This window comes from Penicillium manginii, assembly GCF_028828005.1.
Source record: "Penicillium manginii strain IBT 31320 chromosome Unknown utg000006l:1.0-4164085.0:1.0-4166146.0, whole genome shotgun sequence".
NCBI lineage: Eukaryota > Fungi > Ascomycota > Eurotiomycetes > Eurotiales > Aspergillaceae > Penicillium > Penicillium manginii.
Genome location: NW_026643107.1, coordinates 1,535,610 through 1,558,242, shown reverse-complemented (window position 1 = coordinate 1,558,242; position 22,633 = coordinate 1,535,610). Strand labels below are relative to the sequence as shown.

At 50.0% G+C, this 22,633-nt stretch overlaps 8 protein-coding genes across 8 annotated transcripts; 2 read left to right on the top strand and 6 right to left on the bottom strand.

The window, feature by feature from the left end:
• Positions 1-20: 20 nt before the first annotated feature.
• N7533_008941 (uncharacterized protein) lies at positions 21-2,506 on the bottom strand (the record flags this gene model as incomplete). Its single annotated transcript, XM_057105591.1, has 8 exons — positions 21-1,008; positions 1,061-1,182; positions 1,240-1,513; positions 1,564-1,703; positions 1,757-1,991; positions 2,048-2,121; positions 2,178-2,390; positions 2,447-2,506. 8 exons carry the CDS (start codon positions 2,504-2,506, stop codon positions 21-23), a joined length of 2,106 nt encoding a protein of 701 aa, XP_056957040.1.
• A 184-nt stretch (positions 2,507-2,690) lies between these two features.
• Positions 2,691-5,249, top strand: N7533_008940 (pentatricopeptide repeat protein; the record flags this gene model as incomplete). Its single annotated transcript, XM_057105590.1, has 1 exon — positions 2,691-5,249. The coding sequence occupies one exon, from the start codon at positions 2,691-2,693 to the stop codon at positions 5,247-5,249; it is 2,559 nt and encodes an 852-aa protein (XP_056957039.1).
• Positions 5,250-5,632: 383 nt separating this feature from the next.
• N7533_008939 (Sec63 complex subunit SEC66) lies at positions 5,633-6,647 on the bottom strand (the record flags this gene model as incomplete). Its single annotated transcript, XM_057105589.1, has 3 exons — positions 5,633-5,998; positions 6,112-6,416; positions 6,548-6,647. 3 exons carry the CDS (start codon positions 6,645-6,647, stop codon positions 5,633-5,635), a joined length of 771 nt encoding a protein of 256 aa, XP_056957038.1.
• Positions 6,648-7,276: 629 nt separating this feature from the next.
• N7533_008938 (chromatin segregase YTA7) lies at positions 7,277-12,156 on the bottom strand (the record flags this gene model as incomplete). The annotated part of the gene is made up of 2 exons (XM_057105588.1): positions 7,277-10,134; positions 10,188-12,156. 2 exons carry the CDS (start codon positions 12,154-12,156, stop codon positions 7,277-7,279), a joined length of 4,827 nt encoding a protein of 1,608 aa, XP_056957037.1.
• A 2,550-nt stretch (positions 12,157-14,706) lies between these two features.
• Positions 14,707-14,910, bottom strand: N7533_008937 (uncharacterized protein; the record flags this gene model as incomplete). Its single annotated transcript, XM_057105587.1, has 1 exon — positions 14,707-14,910. The coding sequence occupies one exon, from the start codon at positions 14,908-14,910 to the stop codon at positions 14,707-14,709; it is 204 nt and encodes a 67-aa protein (XP_056957036.1).
• A 914-nt stretch (positions 14,911-15,824) lies between these two features.
• On the top strand, positions 15,825-16,308 carry N7533_008936 (uncharacterized protein; the record flags this gene model as incomplete). Its single annotated transcript, XM_057105586.1, has 3 exons — positions 15,825-15,968; positions 16,071-16,197; positions 16,253-16,308. 3 exons carry the CDS (start codon positions 15,825-15,827, stop codon positions 16,306-16,308), a joined length of 327 nt encoding a protein of 108 aa, XP_056957035.1.
• A 1,387-nt stretch (positions 16,309-17,695) lies between these two features.
• N7533_008935 (uncharacterized protein) lies at positions 17,696-18,625 on the bottom strand (the record flags this gene model as incomplete). The annotated part of the gene is made up of 1 exon (XM_057105585.1): positions 17,696-18,625. One exon carries the CDS (start codon positions 18,623-18,625, stop codon positions 17,696-17,698), a length of 930 nt encoding a protein of 309 aa, XP_056957034.1.
• Positions 18,626-19,012: 387 nt separating this feature from the next.
• On the bottom strand, positions 19,013-21,087 carry N7533_008934 (putative C2H2 finger domain protein; the record flags this gene model as incomplete). Its single annotated transcript, XM_057105584.1, has 4 exons — positions 19,013-19,460; positions 19,520-20,027; positions 20,092-20,384; positions 20,444-21,087. 4 exons carry the CDS (start codon positions 21,085-21,087, stop codon positions 19,013-19,015), a joined length of 1,893 nt encoding a protein of 630 aa, XP_056957033.1.
• Positions 21,088-22,633: the final 1,546 nt, after the last annotated feature.

The following is a 22,633-nucleotide window of genomic DNA, read 5'->3' as shown; positions in this document are numbered from 1 at the left end:
TATTTAAGAAAAAATCTAGACTATAATCCTAGCCATGCCGACTTCGCCAAGTGGTCGGTCTTCTTGCGGCTAGCATTCTTGACCATGCCGAACATCTTCAGATCAGACAAGGCGCCATAGAACAAAGCCATGACAATACGCTCGTCGCATTTCTCGCCTTCCTCACTTTCGTAAACCGTGAGAAATGCCTGCCAGAGGTCGTGGACATTGACCAACGCACCGGATTCCAGATAAAGCCGGTATAAGATAGCAGCAGCAGGCTGCTTTGCAGATATCTTGGCTTGATCTTGATCAGCGTCTGACGATGAAATCAAATAGTCGAAAGGGCTACCCATAGCACGCTCGATCGCAAAACGTGGACGAGGTGCAAAGCTGTCCTTGAGTGGGTTGCGTAGATCAAACAAGAATGCTTCATGCATGAACAATTCTTGTGGTCGAATCAAAATTTCCGTGAAGTATTCTTGCAAGGCAGCCACTAGTCGATCGATGATCTTGGTATACTCGACATCCTGCCCAGAGAGGTTGGCTTTGCCTTTGCTGAGCTGAATACGCTGCTGGACGACAGTTGTCTTGGTCACGGAGCTATTGATGTTGTATTCGCTGCGTAGAGGTTCTTGGTCTGGGTGGGTCTCCAGCAATGTGACGAAGTCCGTTTTGAGCTCCGAAAGAGTTGAATCGTTGGATAGAGCGGCTGGTAGGGTTGAAATAACAGCCTCGAATTTCTCGGAATCCATAGCCCTAACGGTGGCTAGCATATCATCGACGACCTGAGATTCGCCGAGCTCTCCAGCTAGAGCACGGACTGATAGATCTGATACGGTTGTCTTTTTCGTGCCCTGGGTATGCTGGAGGCAAGTATGAATGAGAGTCACTGCCTGAAATATATCACGCATTCTTTGCTGGCCAACTTCAATATGATTGAAAGCCTCTCCGAGCAAATGCCGATCATTTTCAAGTAGAGTCCGGACTTCCATGGACGAGCCAGCTTCCACCAGGTCTTCACAGTACCTGCATGTCGATTAATAAGAAGTTTTCGTGCCACCATAAGGATCATGCTTACATTCGGAAAGAGGGCAGATTCCTAATAGCCTCAATAAATCGACCCTGGAATAATTCGGGTCGTTGAGAGTCGCCAAGTAGTGCAGAAATAGGGTTGGCGAAGAAATGTGACATGCACGCATACTGTCAAATATCAGAAACTAGAAGCTCGATGCAATGGAAGGATATGGCATATCTTACCTTGACCATACGACTGAACGCTTCTGGAGTTTGAAAGTAGTCGCTTGCTCTTTCAAACAGGGTGCTCGTTATGTTACGCCCGATCCACAACTTTCCATTCGGATTGGTTTGAAGGGCCTCGTAGATTCGGTCAACGCAGTTACCTGCATCCTGAAGCTCAAAATGCTTTCCCTGGAGTAAAGAGACGCAAGATCGAGGAAGCCGGGCTTCGAAAAGTTCAACAGAGGTTGAGATACCAAGTAGTATAGTAAACGGAATACGATCAAGCCAAGATCTAGGAATGTATTAGCGGTGGGCTCAAAGCGGCCTTGGCATCATTCTCACTGGAATAGAGACAGCAGGTCTGTCAGGAGAGCTGGGTCGAATGCCTCACTATCTCGCAACGCAATAACCAACTTCTTTGTCCCTTTTCGTTGAACGTAGTCGTTGAGCAAGTCCAAGTCATATGCGAGTAGTCGAGGCCCCTTTTTTATTTATCAGTATGGCATGCGTGGATATTGTGGCTTCAAGAACCTACTGTTCGATCCGTGAGAAACTTTTGATATCCATCGTTGCCCTCAGTGTTTGTGACTGCCGCTCGAATGACGTTCTTCAATGAATTCTTCAAATTGGTTGCGTCCCCGGACTCCAATACCACAACGCCGCCCTCGCCGCTTGAGGTTAAGTGATCGTTAAGGCGGGATAGCAATCTGCTAAGGGACGAGACATTGGATCCTACTGTCACAAGAGCTGTCGGTATACATCCGTTGCACCTAGAGAGATATAAAGTGAGTCCGAGACCATTACTTCGAGTGGCTAGGGGCCGTACGTTTGCGGTGATGTCTCCCTCACGAAAGACAACACGTCTGTCAGAACTCCTGCATCTTCATCTTCCAAGATTCCCTAAGCAAAAATTGTGAGCAGGTATATTCCATGCACCCTTGTTGTTGAATTCCCACCTGGATCTTCTGTTCTTGTTCGGACCACAGCTGCTTGTAGGTGTTCAGTCGTTGTTGTACACCCTCGGCGCTCTCCTCTCCGTTCAGTAGAGGTACGAAGCGCTGTGAATCGGGTTTTCGGTCTTGGGCTCCGGTGGATGAAACTTTGCGACGCTTCTTTGGGGGTTCATTGGCGGATTTCCCAGGTTTTGCGGGTTGGTAGATATAAACGCCCTTGTTTGGTAGCAGGTTAGCCTTGTATTGCAAGAGCACAGGAAGCCAAGACTCACTTGGTACTGAGACCTATCTCGAGACAGGTCCAGTGCTTCTTCAAGACCATCTGGATCCATTGCTGGGCTCAATCCTGTTGAAGCGCGTCGAGGGATGAGTTGATGCCGGCGCAACTTCGCGGAGGGCGGAAGACGCTAAACCCGAAAAGGGGAAATTCGACGGAAGTCGTGCGGCGAACTTCTGCGACTCTTATCAACTTTATCATCTTCCCCTCCCCCCCCATGATCGATTAATTACTTCCATATGCTCCGCCAGGTTGTTCGAGGAGCTCGGTGGTATTATGCGGCTCGCAGCCCGTCGATTCCCCGACGTTCCTTTTCCGTTGTCCTCGCGCGCCATCTCGACTTTGGCGGGCCAAACGACAAAGTCAACTTCTACGAACAAGACGGCCAGAAGCGACGCAAGGTTGACCCCGAAGCTGAGGATAATGAGGAACGGGAGGAGGTTGAGAAGGAGCTGGCGAAGCTTGAGGAAGAGCTCAAAGAACTAGAGAAAGGACCATTCGACCCCGACAGTCCTTTTATCCAAAGTTTGCCAGAGAATGACCGGAAGATTGCCCTGGAGGCCCTACGGAAATACGACGAAGAGAACCCTACAGAACCGCAACCATCGCTAAGCGACGTATTTGATGGGGAATTAGATGATATGCTCAAGGAAGAATTCAATGGAATGGCGATGGAGGAAGAGAATTGGCAAGATAGCGCCAGAGCGCGTCGGAGGCTGGCTACTAAAAAGTTCGCCGAAGCAAAGCTCGAGGGCCCCCATTCTCATCCCTACGCTATTCGATTGAAGAATTCCATACAACGATATACCGCAAATCGATCGGACGACCGCGCCAGGCAGGAAGTATGGAAGTGTTATCGCCGATGCAAACAGGCCATTCCAGGCTTCCTCGATGCACTTCCAGGAGAAGCTATGGATATCGTATGGGAATCCCAAGCTACAGATGATTCAGCCAATTCCGCGCGATCAACACACCTGCAAACCCTCCTTCAAGACAGAACCGCTATCGACAAACCCCTCTCCACGCCCCAAATCCTCTCTTATATCAAGGTTCTTAATGAAAGTGGCGATCCTGGGAAAGCACTGGAAAAATGGGAGGCGTATCAAACCAAGCTTTCTCAAACAAAGGAAGACCTAGAAGAATACTGGATGCTTGGCGTACGGTTATTCGCGGCTGAAAATAACCCTCAACGAGCCCAGGATATCGCATTGGCTTTTCTTTCGAATGACAACACCCGCCAACCACGAGTATTGATACCAGTCATTACTGCCTGGGGAAGGTTCCCAGGGGCAGAAGCCGAAGTCAAAGCATGGGCTTTGTATCTACAGCTGAAAACGTTCTTGGGCCCAGACATGACCATGGAAGACTACGATAGAGTCAGTATCAGTCTTCTTACAGCCGGCCGATTGGACACTGCAGTCGCAATTTTCAAGGACATGATGGTGACTGGACAAGATCCAGCCAACGATTCCACGGCTCTTTACAAAGCAGCTCTCGGCCTGGCTGGAAATCTCCATGCTTCAAGCATCGACGAGAAAGCAGTCAACAAGGTCTCTCTTTCGGCACTCACACTTTTACCCCGTCGATTCCAAAATCGATTCTTTTACGCAAGCTGGATGAAAAAGCTCATTGGAATGGGCCAAGTTGACTCTGCTGCCCTGGTAATCGAGCTCATGTACGAGCGTGGAATCAGGCCGGATAACAAGCACCTAAATGGAATAATGGCCGGTTGGCTCCGCGAGGGCAACGCTGCCTCACGAGACAAAGCTGAGCGACTCGGATGGGCCATGATTCAACACCGAATCGATGGCGTTTGGGAGCGATTCCAGCCAGCTAAACCAGCCCCTCAGCTTGAAATGAACCAAACGATGACCGATCCCAGCCGGATACCCAAATTCCTGATGCGTGAAGTACCCTCTGCCGGTATCGAGACCTTTTCCATTCTGCTTCTTCACTATACTCGTCGCGGCGATGACGATATGGTGAAATATCTGGTCAAATGCCTTGGAGATGCACAAATTCAACCAAATGCCTACTTCATGAACCATCTTCTCTATGCGGATCTCCGGAAACAAGACATCAGATCTCTGTGGTCAAAGTTTCAAAGGATGTCTGTCAGCGTCCGGCCCGATCTCGAGACATACGCTTGTCTATGGGATTGCGCGAAGATTCAATACGATCGCGGGCGCACTGCGTTTGATGCCGGCTTCCCATCTGCTCGTGAGCTATATGCCAGCATGATCACGTGGTATTCAAAGCTTCCTTCGCGTGCCCGACAAGAGACACAGTCGCAATTCTCGAAGGAGCTGTATGACCAGATCGTGCGTTGCTTCTGTCTGTCAAAGGATGTTCCCGGTACACTCGTTGCCCTGCATTCTATGCGGACAATGTTCGGCTATACACCAGATGATGCCACTGCCCGCATGATAGTATTGCAGGTGGCCCGCTTAGCAAGCGTTCCAACTGACACTCCGAAACGTCGCCTTCGCCGGTTGTCCTCGACGCCCCGAAGCAAAGAGAACATCACACAAGTCACCCGCCTACTCGAGATGCTTGGCGAGCGCAAATCCATGGCTTTGCGTACACAAGGATTAAGCGTTGATCAGCTTGATCCCCACGAAAAGCAACAGTATCAGCTTGAGATCATGGCCAACCTGCTGCGCATTGTCCTGAGTCGCGCAGAGAGTCTTGATCCCGCTCGAGTGGAAGAAAAGCTGGATGCTGCTGCAGCTGAGATGCAAGTTGGAAAAATCGACCTCGGTCCACCTCTAGGGGTGAATGACAGCAAACTGCTTTAAAATTGCTGAGGGTTGGCTTGTTTTTTTATCTGGAAGTTTACTCACTGCATGGGCTGGCGTTTCTTATTTTTTTTCTAAAGCCTTGTATAGAAATTGGCCTGTATATTACTTCTTGTTAGATTTTGAATCGGAATGTACACTTCCCTCTCTACACTTACGCTCAATCACGATATTTTGAATCAACACATAAACCCCTGTTTCCTGAAATCTGTTAACATAACTCCTACTACTGATTGACAATCACATCCTACTAAAAGCCAGAGGATACAACCCCAGTCTAAGAAGATATTGGAATCCCAAACAATCCCCAGGTGGTAATTCTATATGAAATGACGATTGGATTAAAGACGAGAGAAAGAAATATAGTACAAGCTCGTGCGCCATTATTTCTTGCCCTTGCCCTTCTTCTTCTTTCCACTCGGCGAAGCCTGGTTACTCGATTGATCCGCCTCAACCAACACCGCATCATCATCACTACCCTGTACCGAAGTTGGAGCCGCTTTTACGGGCGTCGCGGTCTCAGAAGTCTTAGCGGCGGGGGTCTGGGCCTGTGGCGACGGAGTCTCATCCTCGTTCAGCTCCTTCATGAAGCTCTCCTTCACGCTGGTGCGCTTGTTCTCCCACCACACGCGCTCCTCCTCGAGCTTTTCCTCGTGCTCCTTGATTCTTTGGCGGTAGATTTCGTTGTTCATCATTTCGTTGGCGGATTGGAAGATTGTCTGGCCCCAGTTGGGAGTGTAGGCATTTGCCTGGGAAAGAAAAAAAAGTTAGACATGAACATACTTCGTAGAAGAGCGCAAGGTAAAGAGCTAGCTCTGCAGAGCAATTTCCAAACCAAGACTCATGGCGGGTTGAGACATACCTCAGAGACAACATCGCGCACCTCCTCCTCCATCTCCTTCTCGGCCCGCATAAATCGCTGCCACAGGTCATCGCCGACACTACCGCGCTGGAGAAGCGTAGAGAGAGCCTGCTTCTGGTTACGCAGAGTCATGACGCGGCGGATATCCTCTGTCGCGCGGCGCAGGAGCGCAGCCTTCTGAACAGACTCAGGGACATTGGGAGTCTTTTTCTCGGATTGGGAAGACGGGTCGAGGTGGAGGAGTGAGAAGTAAATATCACGTTGAAGGTGTGCTGGGAACCATGGTTCCAGGGACATAGCTTTTTCTAAAGCAGGGAAATGGTGTTGTTAGCTCGGCGCTTGGTTTGATTCCCACATAGTGCGAGGGGCAAAGGGTAAAGAAGCCCTCGGGGAATTGGGGCAGAGGTGGTCAATCCACCGAACGAGAGAGACGTACGGGCCTTGCGCTTTCGATATAGAGACGAGAATGTTGCGAGAGAGCCAATGAGTACACCCAAGTAGGCCAACGGCACGGCGAGACTGAGCCAGTTCACCATGTTTGCGGTGCGGGCGTGGTGGATGTGCGGAAGAGAGTGTGTATCTTATGGTAGAGGGGGCGCCGGGGATCGAAAGAATGGTTCCAATGACTTAAGCTCCGGTCATGATCTCAGGAGAGAATTTCGGAGGGAACTCGAGGTTGGTGGTGGAATTGTTGAAAGAAGGGTCTCGGAAACAAGGTGCAGGACCGCAAAGGCCAGGTGTTTAGTGGGTCGAACGTCACATGTCCACGAAGTATAAGATTCGAGGTCAGCACAAAGACCTCTCAACAAGCGGATTATGGAAACACTTTGAACCTTTCTTTGAATTTATGGAGTCTAATTTACTGTAGCTTAATAATATTCAGATTGTGTTTCGATTCCTCTCTAGATGTAGGTATTTGGGACAATCCATAACTGTCCCGTTTCGCTTATGCCCACTCTCACACTCACACTCGCCTCGAAAAAAAGTAAAGAAAATGAAGGAAAGAGAGACGAAATATTCGGTATAATGGTAAACAATTATTCATGACAGAATGAAACGCCGGGCCTAGACATAACAGTAGGGTTGGAAAGAACAAATGTATTAACAAGGGGAAAAGAAAGCGAAGATGGTTGTAAAACAGCCTTAATATCCATGACAGCAACACTTAGTAATTCTGGTTGGCCATCTGCTGCTTGGTATTATGGCTGATCGGCCCGACCTCCTGCATGGACTGCATATCCTCCAAGGTCGCATTGAACGTTTCAGTGATACCCTTGGCCACATTTGTCCGGTTCCACTCGCCACGCATGCGCCAGATGTAGTCCATCAAGCGAGCATTAACCTGCTCGAGCTGTGCCACAGAGCAGCCGCTTGTTTGCTGAGTTAACTCGGTGTGCAGATGCATAACATACTCGTGGTCAATAACAAGCTCGGGTGTCGGTTCACTATTCAGCAACAATTGCAGATTGGCGGACGCATTCGCTGTGGGCTTGGAGGAGTCGAAAAGAGGAGGCTGTGGCTTCGGCTGCGACTGCGAATGGCTGCCATTCAAGCCGCTGTGCTCGTCTGGCTGGGTCAAAGCTTGCGAGTCCCGTGGTAGCGGCGAAGGCTGGCTACTACCTCCTTGCTGAGTATCAGGCAGATGTTCCTCCTGTGAGACGCGATCGGGATAGGGCGTCAGGTCGGGGTATTCATGCCGTGAGACCTGGGGGCTCTCTGTTTGGTTTTGTTGGTTGGACAATTGCTCGGAAGACTTCTTGTCAGAGGTTGTCTGGGTAGTAGACGCTTCGTTTGTGTAGTCAGCTGGTTGAGACCCAGGGGCCATGGGAGTCATGGGTCCCTTTTGTGAGAAGCTGGAGAGACCAGACTCTCGCCGAAGCTGCTGAGAAGGCGCAGTGTGCGAGTATGCTGGCTTCGGCTGTGCAGAGGGTCCGAATGAGCTGTGTTGGGTATCCTTGCTGCCAGAGTGATCGCCAGAGTGATCCTCAGAGTTGGTCATGAAAACATCACCGTCGCCATCGCCATGGGAGCCATTGCTCTGAACATGAGAGCCAGAGTCGTTCAAATCCGAGCCACCGCCATTGTGGTCTCCGTTGACAAAGCTCACATTTGACAGCTTGGTGGGTGTCACTGGGCGTGAATCATGAGCAGAGAAAGCCCTTGATTCAACATTGCCAAGGAGGCCATTGGCAGTGACAGGTCGTGAAGCTGTCTTCTCCGCTTCTTCAGCAGCGAGTTTTGCACGCTCGATTGCCTCCTTTTCACGAGCCGTTTCGCGTAGATAGACATTCTCGCATTCTGCAAGAAGCGCCGGCTCGGCTGACTCGATAGTGGAAATGTCAACTTCGACGTTAGACAAAAGTTCAGTCGCACGCAACAGCCGTTCTTGGTCGCCCAATTGGCGTGCATCCTTAGCAATTCGCTTGATGTCCGCCAAAAAGTCAGATGGGCGTTTATAGTAACCATTGGACAAGCGCTTCTCAATTGTTACGATCTCCATGTTGTAGAAAAATTTCCCTGACACAGTCTCGCGAAGACCAGGGACGCCGTGTTTATCGTAATCCTTCTCGAAAGGTCTGTATGTATACGGATCTTCGACAGGAACATCGCTGGTGACAATGTTCGGATCGGCCTCTTCCCACAGGTATCGGATTTGTGCTTCATCGATCACCCCGGCCCGGAAACGCTTATATTTCTTAATCTGATCCATGATAGGCTGAATCCGGATCTTTAAGAGATTGAGGGTCTGTCGATCCTTCTTTTTCTGGGCCTTAACCTGCTCCTTTGTCATTTGCGATTCAGGTGTGGGAGGTGGCGGAGGTGCAACTTCGAGCTCCTCGAGTTGCCGCATTTTGCGCTTTTCGGGGTCGGGGAAATCGGCTGGAGCCGTTTGAACGTATTCGATCAATTTATCAAAGAATTCGTGTCGTGCTTTGTTGCCAGGGGCTTCAATGTCGAACGTGTTCATCTTAGAGAGACCGAACAGTTCCTTGAGTAAAGCGGGATCTGTTTCCCTTTCGCCTGATTCAAGAACAGCAAGCAGTAGAACTTGATCAGTGGGCGGTATTGAGTCAAGCGAGTCCAAGAACGTCGATATTACAGTATGGCCAACCGTTTCTGACCAAGAGTGAAGGTTCGGGATGTAAATTACACTCGGCTTGTTTCTTTTCACTTCGGAAAACAGTTGGATTACAGTCGCCTCTGGCGACCTTGTAGAGTCACTGAGAAGTGTTTGAAGATCGAATGCTTGAACGTGGAGACCTTCAAAATGATGCAAGAGGGCCGCTGCGAGATATTTCTGCCCCATTCCCCGAGAGCCACGAAGAAGCAAGCGCGGCTTGAAGATTCGCGAACGATCGAAGTCCTGCATGATTTGTTCTCGTCGGAATCCATTTCCATCTGCGGGTTCCTCATACTGAGCTTCCTGCAGGGCAGTGAGTCTCTTTCGCTGGGGTAAAATCTCAGCGAGAGAAGCCTCGATATCAGCTAGCGCCTGGCGCAGTAGGGGCTCGACCTTCTGAGGCAATGCGGTTGCGCCAGAGGAAGTTGTTCTTTCAGAGGACGGGACCATCTTCTTGACTGCCAGCATGAAATCCTTGGGGATAACATCGATTTTTTTAGGATCAATGATAAGCTTTTTGTCTGACTTATAAATCTGGGGATACTGTCGTTGAACAGCATTGAGGGCGGCTTCGGTACAGAGAGCTCGCAAGTCGGCACCACCGTAGCCCTTGGTGATTTTGGCTAGCTCGTCTTTGATATGGATAGGGAGGGCGGGGTCCCAACCCTTGGTGTGGATATCCAAGATTGCACGTCGACCTTCAATATTGGGGAGCGGGAAATAAAACTCGCGGTCGAAGCGACCAGGGCGACGAAGGGCAGGGTCAACGGAGTCAGGTCGGTTGGTTGCGCCAATCACTATGACTTGACCACGTCCATCCATACCATCCATCAATGCCAGGAGAGTGGAAACAATCGATGCATGAATTTGTTCCTGTTTACTGGAACGAACGGGCGCCAGACCTAAGGGGAAAGAATTAGCAACAAAGCTTTCAACGATGGGGCGAACTTCTTACCATCAATTTCATCAAAAAAGATAATACTGGGCTGCGTTTTGCGGGCTTCTTCGAAAAGTAGTCGGAGCTGACGCTCAGCTTCACCGACCCATTTGCTCAAAGCATCCGCGCCCTTCCTCATATAGAAGGTGACCTTACGGCCTTCAGAACTGACACTATTTGCCAATGCCCGAGCCAAAAGCGTCTTACCGGTACCAGGAGGACCATGGAATAACACACCACGTGGGGGTGTGATATGGAACCTTTGGAAGATTTCCGGGTATAGCAACGGAAGCGAGACCATCTCCTTGAGTTGATCAATGTGTCCCTGAAGGCCACCCACGCTGTCGAAGTTGACGTTCATATCCACACCAAGCGGATCAGCATCAGCCAATGCTTGCTTGTCCTTGACCTTGCCGAAGTTGGCTGGCGTGCCAGAGGTATTCTGGGCCGGGTCGCCTGAATGAGCTTGGGGTACAAGGCCACCGGTAGCAAGGCCATGACCCTTAGGATGTTGAGGCTGAGGAACTTCGTCATCACTACTGTCGGTTTCCACGCCTCCAGTCGCAGCAGGGGCGCCAGGAGGGCCAAGAATAGCTGCGGGACCACCTCCACCAAAAGGACCATATGTTGGAAACAAACTTCGTTGCCAACCTCCACCGCCGCCACCACGCCCACGGCGAGATGGAGACTCGGTTACTAAATCGTTATCGGCATCATCAGCTGCCAAGACCAAATCAGGACGAATGATGCGATAATCAACATCCTTGCGGCTCCGACGAGGCTTCTCATAAACTATCTCTTGCGCCATACGACGCCGAGGGCGACCGCCTCGCAGGTCTTGCAGTTCTTCGGCAAGTTCCTCTGCGACTTCGGACTGGGCGCGTGAAGGTCGTTTGCGCAAACCGGCACGCCGACCAGTGGCGCTGTCTTCTTCTTCATCGCGAGCCTGGCTTTGTTTTCGAGGCGAGGATTTGGCAGAATGTGAATCTATAGACTCGTCGTTGGAAGCTTCTTCCTCTGGTTCAAAGTCGCTCTCGTCGTTCTTCCTTTGTGAGGATGGCTTCTTGCGGCCAGATCGACGGCGTTCAGGTTCTTCAGTTTCAGGCTCATGCTCCTCTTCATCATCTACTTGGTCCCGATTCGGCCGGCTTCGTCGCCGAGTAATAGGTCCTTCATCATCTTCGTCGTCGTCGTCGTCACCATTTTCGACCTTCGCGTCGCCATTTTCGGACTCTGGGACAATCCCATCATCATTGGCCATGTCAACATCACCATTATTATCCTCAGCGTCGGGGATAGCTGGCGTATCTCCTTCGGCAAAGCTCTGAGGCGCACTTTCCATGACTTCCAGGGTTGTCTCCATAACTTCACTCATGACAGGTTGCTTTGATGATCGGCGGCCCCGTGAGTTTCGGCGTAAACCTTCAGCTTCTGGGCTGATAGTGCCACGTTCAACGGTCTCCATATGGCGTCCAGAATTTGTCAGTGCGTAAATGTCCTCTGAGGCGCCGCGGGTGCGGCGAGTGGTTCTGCGAGTTGGTTGCAGGGCTTCAGGTGGTACCTTGAGCTTCAGGATAGTACTTTTCTTGGGCAAAGAACCAACGATATCGTCTTCAGCTTCTCCGTCGGCATCTGCGTCGGGATCCTCGTCTCGTACTGATGACTCCTCGTCGGAAGGTTCTTCATACATCGGTCGAGATTGAGTTGTTCTTCGACGCGCAGTGCCACGTGCATTGCGTGGGACATTTGGGTCGTCTGATTCCGGTTCTGATTCATCGAAGGATAAATCCTCATCGCTCAGATCGAGGCCATCAGATACAATGTCATTGTTCGAATCACGACGTCGCCTCTTCTTGGCGTGTCCGTGTCCGGGTTTCTTTCGGGGGCTTGACTTCGATCTTCGTGGGGCGGGAGAATCGCTGTAGTCTTCGTCGTTCGAATCGGATTTGTTGGCGAGCTCCTCGAGGGTGCGCTTGCCGCCGCGCATGGTGGGCGAGCGAGACAGAGGGGGGAGAGATTCACTAGTGGAGCTCTTAAGTCAGCCAGGGCTCAAAAGAATCGCGAAACGAGACTAAGTAGGCGATAAATCGGTTGAAATGGACTGAGATTCGATGATCACCTCGATAGTTGGGTGCATCGCGATAGCGAGGACACGATGGGGAAGCTTACAAATGATAAGACAGATCGGGTGCGGCAATGAAAGAAAGACTGGGGTAGGAGGCGCGCAGCCCACAGAGAATGTTTCTCTCGGTCGCAATCGATGACCCACAGGACAATTGTTGATCGACGGGTTGAAGTTGGCAACAGGAGGGATGGGTTGAGGCGCAACCGGTAACAATCGGTGGAGGTCTCACGGACTCGGATTTGACGCGTCCAGAGTAGAGGGATCTAGACAAACAGAGCCCTCTGGAACAGCAACGCAATGTAAGATGTGACGGATTGCAGAGTAGTTAGAAATACAGCCCATCTGTCTCGATCAACACGAGCAGTGAATGACCCAGGGCGGAAAGGACTCGCGCTCGGGCTGAGTGGACCACCAGCCACACAACACCCTGTGGCTAGTGGGTTAGTCATCCTGCACGGACCATTCGGCCATCCTCAGTCGAATACGTTTGGCTTCACCCTGTTGGCCCACGTCCAAGTTCGACCCCCATAAATGATGGATGGCGAGCTTATCTAAGCTCTTCATTCACCTAAAATAATCATATCCAATGTAACAGAGCCCCGATTGCGGTGTTTCGGACTCCAGGCGTGATGGGGAGGTCGGGGGATCATGACGGTGAAAGGAGGTGTCAGAGGACAGTTAGGGACTTGGAAGAAGCACTGCTGGGCGCTTTCTAACATTTGGGTTGTGGCTCCTTCCTATGCCTGCCCGCCAGAATTCAACCGGACCTGATATCATGTGACTGCTGACTCATCTATAGATCGAGTGGCTGGTGCGCAAAAGGAAGCGGATAGGAGGCCAGGGCCTGTGGATAGTACTATACTCAATCCATGGATAATGAACCTTGGAAGTATTTGAGCTTTAAAATCCCCTGGTGATGTTTAAATGCTTTGTGACATTAATTGATTGAAATATCTTCGAATTCTTGCCAGCCCTTGTAGTAAAATCTTGGAACTAATACCTAGGTGCCTACCCATTGCAGATATATAGTAATTAGTACTAGACGGGTAATAATGGGCATCCACGGCCCCGGGGTTCCAACTTTGGAACCTTGGAACCTTCCAAGGTTGGAAGTTGAAGCCTGAGTTGAAACTTCAAGAAGTTCGTGGTTGTGAACAATCCTCCACCTGGGCAATACTACCTACTAACAATAGTCTAATACTAGCCTTGGAGTATTGATCATGACAAGGACTGCTACGGTGGATGGAGGCTGAAGTATACATAGGTCGATCTTGAGATGCCTGAGGCTGCATATGCTCCAACAAGGATAGTTCACCACTGTCAACTTGAAGCTGGTAGCCACTGGCTATTATTACCTAGGTACAGTCACGGTATGACTTTCTTCTAAGCTGCTTACCATCCATACCGATCACGTTACACATTGTTAAGATCCCACAGGATCAAAAGACAAACGCCAAACTCCTTCAATCTGATGGAAAAAACCGAAAGCACTCACTAGTCGAAAAGGCTTAGCTGATCATGTCTCTCTAGGAGATCACCAATGCGATCACGGTCACAGGCAATGTTTCGATATCATCACTAAGACGATTATGTACCGCACGGATGCAGTTCCAGTTGGCGTGCCCAAGCCCAGTAACTTTGCAGCAAGGGTCGTCCATTGCGGAGGTGGAGTAGCTTGCAACTGAAGCGGAGCTTCTCATACTGGACAAACGTGAAGAGACAGGCGCAGCCGAGATAGCACGGGCAGGCAAAGAGAAGACAATTGGGCTAGTGGACATGGTCGAAGCGATATGGATTGATCCGTAGGAACCCGAGCAGTATGGACTCGAGCATTACGGACTGGAGCGGCATGGACTTGAACAGAAGGCGGAGCGGTTCTCTCTTTCTTGGACTCTTTCGTATCGCCATATTCAGCATTATCTGTCCGGAGTATATAGAACAGATACTGCGGAAGCCCATCCTTATCGAGGCGAAAGGAGCATCGAGACTGCCCGCCACCGAACGCGCAGTCTGCACAAGCACCACCGAACACCGGTTTCATGTCCATGACCGTGACGGGGCAGGATGCAACGGGTCCGTCATTGTTTGCACACCTCTTACAGTAAAACCACGGAGAGAAAGCTCATGTCCAAAGCGCTGAACATGTGTAGCACGAAGCTGCGTAGACGAAATGCAATTCTTGGGACTGCGTCGCCAGTTCACGCCACGAATAGGATCTATCCTAGCCAGAGCACGCTCAAGATCGGTTCGAAAGAGGCTTAGGTCAGAATTATTGTCGCCATCAAGTCCTTTAAACTCTAGGAGACATGTCGGTGAACGTTCAAACGGGTTGATGATAAGTAACCCGCTAGAAGTACCCTGAGGACGCTGCTTCGCCATTGGAGGTATGTTCAATTATGTGGGAACGCGGGATCATTGGTTGAAAATGGGCGCAACATCATTTGGTGGATCGTGTTTGAATGATGGCTCGAGGGGAGGATTCTCCGTACGGGCGTGATGCTTCGCAACACGATGGCCGGGGATGATGACCTTCCGATATTCCTCGGAACGACTGCGCTTGGTTGATGGATCGTTAGAGTTAGCTGCAAAAGGAGTCAACAGACGTGCACGATACATCACTTGAACGGCCGTAGTAGGCTCCGCCAGGCAACTTACCAATGGTTGGGAGATAGGAGGCGACTCAGAACAAAGATGCTAGAACGAGATATTGATTGTCGGCAGTGAGGGTCGTACCTTCCCAGGAACCACTAGTTCTAGAATATAGTCTAAATACAGGATTTATATTAATAGAGTATACTAAACCAATTTCTAAACGTAGACAGTATCTTAGTATAAATACTGTACTATCTTCACTATATCTTAAAGAATAGAGGATCTACATAAAAATACACCCTAATCACTATATTATCTAGGTATTTAACCTATCAGTAAAGCACGTCAATAAAGACGTATGAATAAAGACGCGTTAATAAAGACACGTCAATAATAAGAACTCGAAGATTAGCACGCGTTAATAACCTTGGAATAAGATCTTGAATCTTGAAAGGTTAGATTATACCTCAGGGCAGCTGGATAATTTGATTGGCGCGTGACAAGTGGATATGATTTAAGGCTCCATCATTGGTAGGTAGCGGTCACATGCTGCACGCAGGCCCCGTTCTCCCCTGGGGCCTCCGCCCACACACAGCAGTACTGAGATCGCCAGAGAACGGGGTCATGTGACCTACACTACCAGCAAACGAAAACACGGCTCGCACCACTTCGCCATAAATGCCCGGGCATCGGATGCTAGTAACATGAGTGCCTATATATAGCATACTATCCGAGTCTTCTCGTCGGAACAATTCCAGTCCTGATTTATTCAAAATACAATTCCATTACTTCACTGTCAACTCGGTGCCAAGACCACGCGTGTCCGACACAGGAATCCACGCTAAACCCCATTCGTCACATCCGCGCTCCTCAACCCCCCGGCCGGCAACGCAACACTTCAAGTTCTAGACAATCCATAATACATCATACGTCAGAAGATGCTTGTCCGACAATCAGCCCAAAGATTGGCTCCCACCTCCCGCCTCGGGCTCGGGCTAGCCACCCGTGTGCCAACCAAGCGCTTCCTCTCTTCAACGCCGTTTCTGCGCAACGCCGAAAAGCCTAGTGCCTATCGGGAATCGGTAAGTATCTGTCTTCAGACGGACCTTCCAAGCTTCTTCGAATGTCTATCGCAATATACGGAGACATAATTTTAGTATAGCGATGGACTGACAAGTGGCCAGATGTCAAAATATAAGACCTTCATGGGCCCCTTCGGCAAGGTCTTCCTTGGGGCAGTGCTCACATACCAGATTATCTACTGGAGCTGGCTGAAGCTGGAGATGGATGAGTCGAAGCTGGAAAAGAACGGTAGCTACAGTATCTGAGCCCAGTATGCCCGAGATTCGATGCTAATGCTTCCTAGAAGAAATGGCTGGGCTGGAGAAGAAGGCTCGCGAGCTGGCGGCCGCACAGAAATAAAAGTCAGCGACAGCCTGATATATCAACTGTATATTATTTTATTTACATCCGGATCTTGATTTTCCATTTCCTCGTCATAATGTACCAAAGGCTCCAAACAAAAGCTCATTTTTCGTAATGATGACTGTCAAAGTTGTCGGAACCCGACTCTCCCAATCAGCATTCACATTATCATAGTGAGGTCCGACAGTATGATGGGATATAAAATACCTAGGCTCTCCATCATGCTTGAAAGCACTCGAGCAGGAACCTTGGAAGGTAACAGACAGCAAATCATACTGCAGTTCATAGCGCCGTCAAGTCATGTGTTAGTGAGGCTGATGGTTGCCCCTCACCCACTGAAGCGCCTGCCCAGGTGGCTTCATCTTTTGCGTTATACCCTTCAGGAGATAGAAAATGTTGATTTGAGGTATTTGATGTGCCATAATGTCTGCCGGTGTATCATCCGGTGACAAACTCCGGGTACCAAGTCGTGACTAATAATGGCACTATCAACAATTCATCGACCGGTCTTTCTCCAGGTACTCTAAATTTCTAAACCCACCAAAAGAGAACTATAAATAGCTGTGGAAACTGACAACAAGCAAATCGATTTTTAGATGCCGGTGACAATGAATGCCTCTCGGTACTTTTATCTTCGCACCCCGTGGTTTCCGACACCCACGACCACATGAAGAATATCGAACATGTGAAAGGTGGGCTTTTGAAAGGCTCATACGAATGGATACTGCGTCACCCAAGCTTTGTTCAATTGCAAAATGATACCGGAAAACAACTCCTTTGGATAAAAGGTTGTCCTGGCCACGGCAAAACGATGCTATTGATAGGCATCATTGGAGAGCTAGAGCATTCAGCCCCGGAGGCTAAGCTTGCCTATTTCTTTTGTTAGGGTACGAACGCCCTCATTAATATCTCCACAGCTATCCTACGAGGTCTTATCTACCGACTCATTCGGAAAAGGCCTCCCTTGATAGCCCACCTTCGTGAGATATATGATCGTCACAAGAGTATGTTTGAAGATGGGAGCTCCTTTTATGCAATGTCAGAAGCGGCTGCTCGCATGCTGCGCGATCCCGATATCGGAAGGGCATATATAGTTATTGATGCACTCGATTAACTCGAAAAGAATCAAAATTAGCTGTTATCATTTATCACGCAAAATGTATCAGCCTCGCCTTCTGTGAAATGGATCATTGCCAGCCGCAAAGTGCCGACCATTGTGAATCAGCTCGGTCGAGCTGAACCCGAAGTGCAACGAGCTGGCGTGTGTCTTTTGTTTACACATAGAATATGAGGACCTGTGAAATAGACGCCGAAAATGACAGCCCCTGGCGCCAGAAACAAACGGCTCCCTTTCCACCCGTGACTTCGGACGGTGAGAGACGACTTATAGGAAATTCTGCTCACCCCAGATATCCTCGGCAAAAATTCTCAGCTCTTGCTCGGATATCACCAAGTCTCTCTCCAAGGGCTGATGAGGAGGACGGCCAACAACCTTGTTGAAGGATAGATCCAGCTGTGTAGTCGCCGTAATTGTGCCATTCAGGTAGGACTCTCCGGTAACAATCGTTGTATTGTTCGTTCGAGATAATTTAAGGAATGCAGTGCGATATGCTGGAAGAGGGGATGATCTTGTTTGGACGCCATATCCTCGGGAAACAAGTTCCCATCGGTGAAAGATGATCTCAGGGGTTTCGCGTTTGATACCGATCGTAATCACAAGTTTCACAGATGAGGAATAGGTCTCAAGCCAGCCTCGCGCATTAAGAGCAAGTCGTCGCGCAGACTCCGACAGTCCGACTTCCACCACAAGACTTAATCTTGTATTTGTCAAAGCTGGAGCCCAGCAGCAATCAGCCTCCTTTTTCCAATTTCCAATCTCAACTGTAGTCGACCCGAAAGGCTTTACTTCACGATGGACGTTCATTGCACGTAGTTCGAGAGAGATCAGTAAATCAAATGATCTTATTGCAAGTTCGTGTGTGGGATTAGCCATGACTTTGGCAATCAAGATTTGTGTTTCTACATTGTACGATAATCGACTGTATTTGCTTGTTTGCGACCGATCATCACTCAGTTTAGAATGTTGCTTGAGGGGGACAGATGTGAAAACGAGGTACTGATCCGAAGTTTGGTCTTGCTGAAGCGCTTGTTGAAGGTGTTCCAAAGACTTTTGTAAGCTCCTATTGGTGGTGAACGGCTGTTGCTTTGTTTCTTTCGTCAGTTGCACAAGAGTATCCGTAGATTCGGATTCAACGGACGAGAGCTCAGAAGATGATGAAGGAGGGACATTCGAGATGGAATGAAGGAAGTCCATAGTGGATGAGATGAGATGTAGTGGATGAGATGAGATGGTAGGGTGAGAAGTGAGAAAGAAATATCCAAGGTAGGCAGGTAAAATAGGCAATCACGATCGGTGAAATATCACAGGCAGCATTAAGTTTAAAGGTGGAGGTGTCAAGACAGGGTAATGATGAGCCAACCAGATAGAGTAATTCATAGGTCTAGGAATTACACAGTCTATTGCCTCACTTTTCGTCCCTTGAGAACAATATCTCTAACTCCTCTCCATGGAACATGTCGATCGTCAAAAAATGGTATAACATTATACAGAATATTCATAAGTGCCATCCGCAATCTACCCCAAACTTATCATTATAGACACCTCCTCTTCCTCCTCCCCTCCCCATCATCATCCTCATCATCACCCCGCCCACAGGCCGTCAAACCTAGAGTCGGAAACCGCCAATCCCCCCCCTCGCTCCCCCTTCTTAAAATGCTCAACATCAATATGATTAAACCTCTCATCCAACGCCGCAGCCCCCACAACCCCACCCATCAACGGTACCTCCTTCACGCAAAGCCCACACCAGAACCGCGACCGATCCGCCAAATCAAGCCGAGTGGACTGCAAGACGGGCTTTAACCTCGTCTTAGGCGTGCGGTGCGTCTGGGTCAGGTGTTGGATGTAAGTTTCCTCGCGGTAGAAGATCCGGCCGCAGCTTTCGTCGTCTTCGTGTGAACATAGCCAGCTGGCGATGTGTAGGTGTTGGGAACTCTCGTGGCGTTTCCAGTCTGCTTTGCTGCCGAAGGACTTTGCGCAGTGGGGGAATGTGCAACCGTAGGGTCTTTCGTGGCGTTTTTGGTGCTTTCTGGTTTGATGTCAGATGGGGCGTGGAAAATGGGTTGGTGTCGGGGTTAGGGTACTTACTTCATTTCGCAGCGGAGGCGGGTTCGTTTTGGGCAGATATCGCATTGGAAGCCGTCTTGTTTTAGTTCGGAGGGGACTGGGGCTGGGGCGGGGGTGGGGATTTGGGTGGGTGGGACTGAGTCGTCTGATAATCGGTCGAGGGCTGCGAGGAGGACTTTCTGGAGCATTTGGCGTTGGGGTGGGGAGAGGTTGGGGTTGTCAGAGAGATCGATGCCTTCGTCGCTGGTGCTTTGTTGGCGGCGATTGTTGATTTTCTTGGTCATGGCGGTGATTAGGTTTTCTGCGGCGTCGGAGACGAATGTTTCTGGGTTGGCGGTGCGCTCGATGCGGTTGTCGATGTGTGGCGGGGACAAGAACTGTTGTTGGGGAGAGACTTCGTGGGAGGTCTGGAACGGGATCGGTTTCGGCGTCGGATCTCGAGATGAGAAATCTACGGCTTCATAACTGCAATACGACTCGCCCATATCCCCATCGGCATCCAGATCACCGGAATGCGTGGACATCATATCTTGCGGGATGTCTCAGCAAGGAATCATCCTGTGTGGTGTCTTCGATCTTCTGTCCGCGATGACCTGTCACACTCTCGTACCAATCCATAGACTGCTTGAGTAGTGCATCGGCGTCTTCTTCGTGGTGCATGCGGCTCAGATGTTGCTTGAAGTTATCCAGACGAGGCCAGCGCTTGTTGGGGCGGGGGCAGTTCTTTCCGAAGCAGAGATACATCATCTTGGGACCTCGCTCGGGTTCTTTATTATGAACGCATTTCTTGTGGCGGGCGAGGTCGTTGATGGTGCCGAAGCCCTCTTTCCGGGGACAGTTAGGCTCGTCGCATTTGAAGGACTTCCGGTGGCGTGCTTCGTGTTTCCTGCTCAGGTGTTAGCACTGGCACTTTTCCGACCCTGAGGAAGGCTTTCAAAGACTCACCTCTTATCAGAAGGACATTTTCCAATCCACTCGCAAGCAGGATGGTCACACTTAACCGATTCAAGCGATAGCGAAGAAAGATCATCCTTCATAAACATATTTCCGACTCCCATCCCAGGCTGTTGCTGATCATACATGGCAAGAGCCTCACCAAACTTAAACCCATGTTCCTTCGCACTCATATGTGGACTCGAGTCCATGCCATAAGAAGAAGCGACATTGTTACTAGCATACCCAGAGTCCCCCGAGATCAAACTGCCCATATACTGACTCCCGCTGTCGGACGGGGTGCGGTAGTGGGGTTTGTGGAAGGCATAGTCATCGCCCCCCGGTGAGACGTTGAGATGAGACATCCCGGACGCTGGAACGCCGGTGACTTGGAGTGGATTCCAGGCATCTTGGGCGCCGTTGAGTCGGGAGGGGTAGTGATGGGGGTAGTAGAAGTTTTGTTCTGTGGATGAGGAGGACCACTGGCCCAGGAAGTGGTGAGTTTGAGGGTGAGCCTCAAGAGAAGAGAGGTCTGTGTTTAGGTGGAGGTCGAGTAGTGGGTTTGAGGCTGAATCGCCCATGGTTAGGGTTGGTGGGTGAGTGTCTGAGCCGACCATGATGCCCTGAAGGACATCGCCTGAGTCCTGCCAGGTCATTTGAGAGTCCTGAAGGGAGCGGTGTTAATAGCGTGAACCTTTTCCAATGTAAGATGGGTAAGATGGGTAAGATGGAGAAGAAAAGGTGGGGGTGAGAGGAGGATCTTCAGGTTAACACGAACCTCCATGTAGATGATGTGATTGGGTCGAGATCCCACCGCCGGTTTAGTAGAGACCACTAGGTACCTAGCAGTAGGTACTAATACTAGTAGATCGAAGTATAGAGAAGTGGATCGTTGGTTCGGATGTGGAGGTGGAGGTGGATATATGGGGGAGTCTATAGATCGGGAAGATCACACTGAAACAGGAGGATCAGAACTATCAGGATTAGGATCATAAAGAACGAGTGTGTGACATGGGAAAGCATCTGGCAGAAAGAGAGAAGAAAAAGCGACTGATCGAATCGGGGATGACAAGGTTATATGCAGCAGGTCCCTCGTTGCCAAATGAAAAAGAAATAAAAAACGAGGTACATGCAAGCCCAGCGCACGCGAAAATCAAATGAAAAATGAAATCAAATTTAAAAAATCAAAATTAAACAAAAACCTCAGAGACATACCTACCTAGGTAGTAAGGAACTCCACTTTTCGCCCCGAGCCGGATTCAACCACGCGGACAATCAAGGGCGGAATGTGTGTCAAAAGGAGGGACCAAAGAAGAAAGACCGAGAGCGAGTCTTCCTACGGAGTACGGAGTACACTTCGTAAACTTCGTCCTCAGATTCTCCTCGAGCTAACCGTGTGGAATGTGCATGTCATTCATCCCTTGATTGCACAGCCCCGCTGCATCTTGCGACGATTCACCCGGGTTGGGAGAGCGATCGCCCCCTCCTCCCTTCAGCCTAGTCAGATCGCCTCTGTGCGCTTGAGTTTTGGCGCTAAAATTCTGGCGCTCCAACGCTCCCACTCTCTCGGAGTCATAGTTCATGTTAGGGTCGTACAGCTGGTATCTGGATTCGATGGGTATGGTGCGGGATATAAACTCCGGGACGGCTGATGCCAGTGAACATGAGCATGAACCTATCCAGACCAGAGGATCGACGGCAGCTCCGTGACCTACTCCAGGCTAGACCTGAAGCTGAAATTGAGCTGCTTCATGCGTACGGAGTATAGATCCCAGCGTTTCTAGAGCTGAGGCTGGAACTACAACCTCACCACTAACAGTACATACGGTAGAACTAAACTGCACCTAAACTAGAAAAGCGTGGTAAACTCGAACCGAACCCGTAGACGCAAGGACCAGATCCAGCTGTGACAGGGTCGATCGGCGCCCTCGTTCCCCGATGCCATGCCGTCTAGCAAGGGATAGACGTGAAACATCCTGACACTTGACAACCACGCGTCCTACGTTGCCGGGGAAGGGCAAACTTCACGTTGAACCCCTTCGAAAACCCCCCCAGGGCCTGATCTTGGAGCTCCCCCCCTCCCCTTTTTTGAAACACGCGACGGCTAACTTCCGATCAAACTCTGAAAAGAAAATATGATGGCTCATATGCCATGCATACGGGAACTGCCCCAGGAGTCCTGCCCTGTCCTGTCTGGTACGA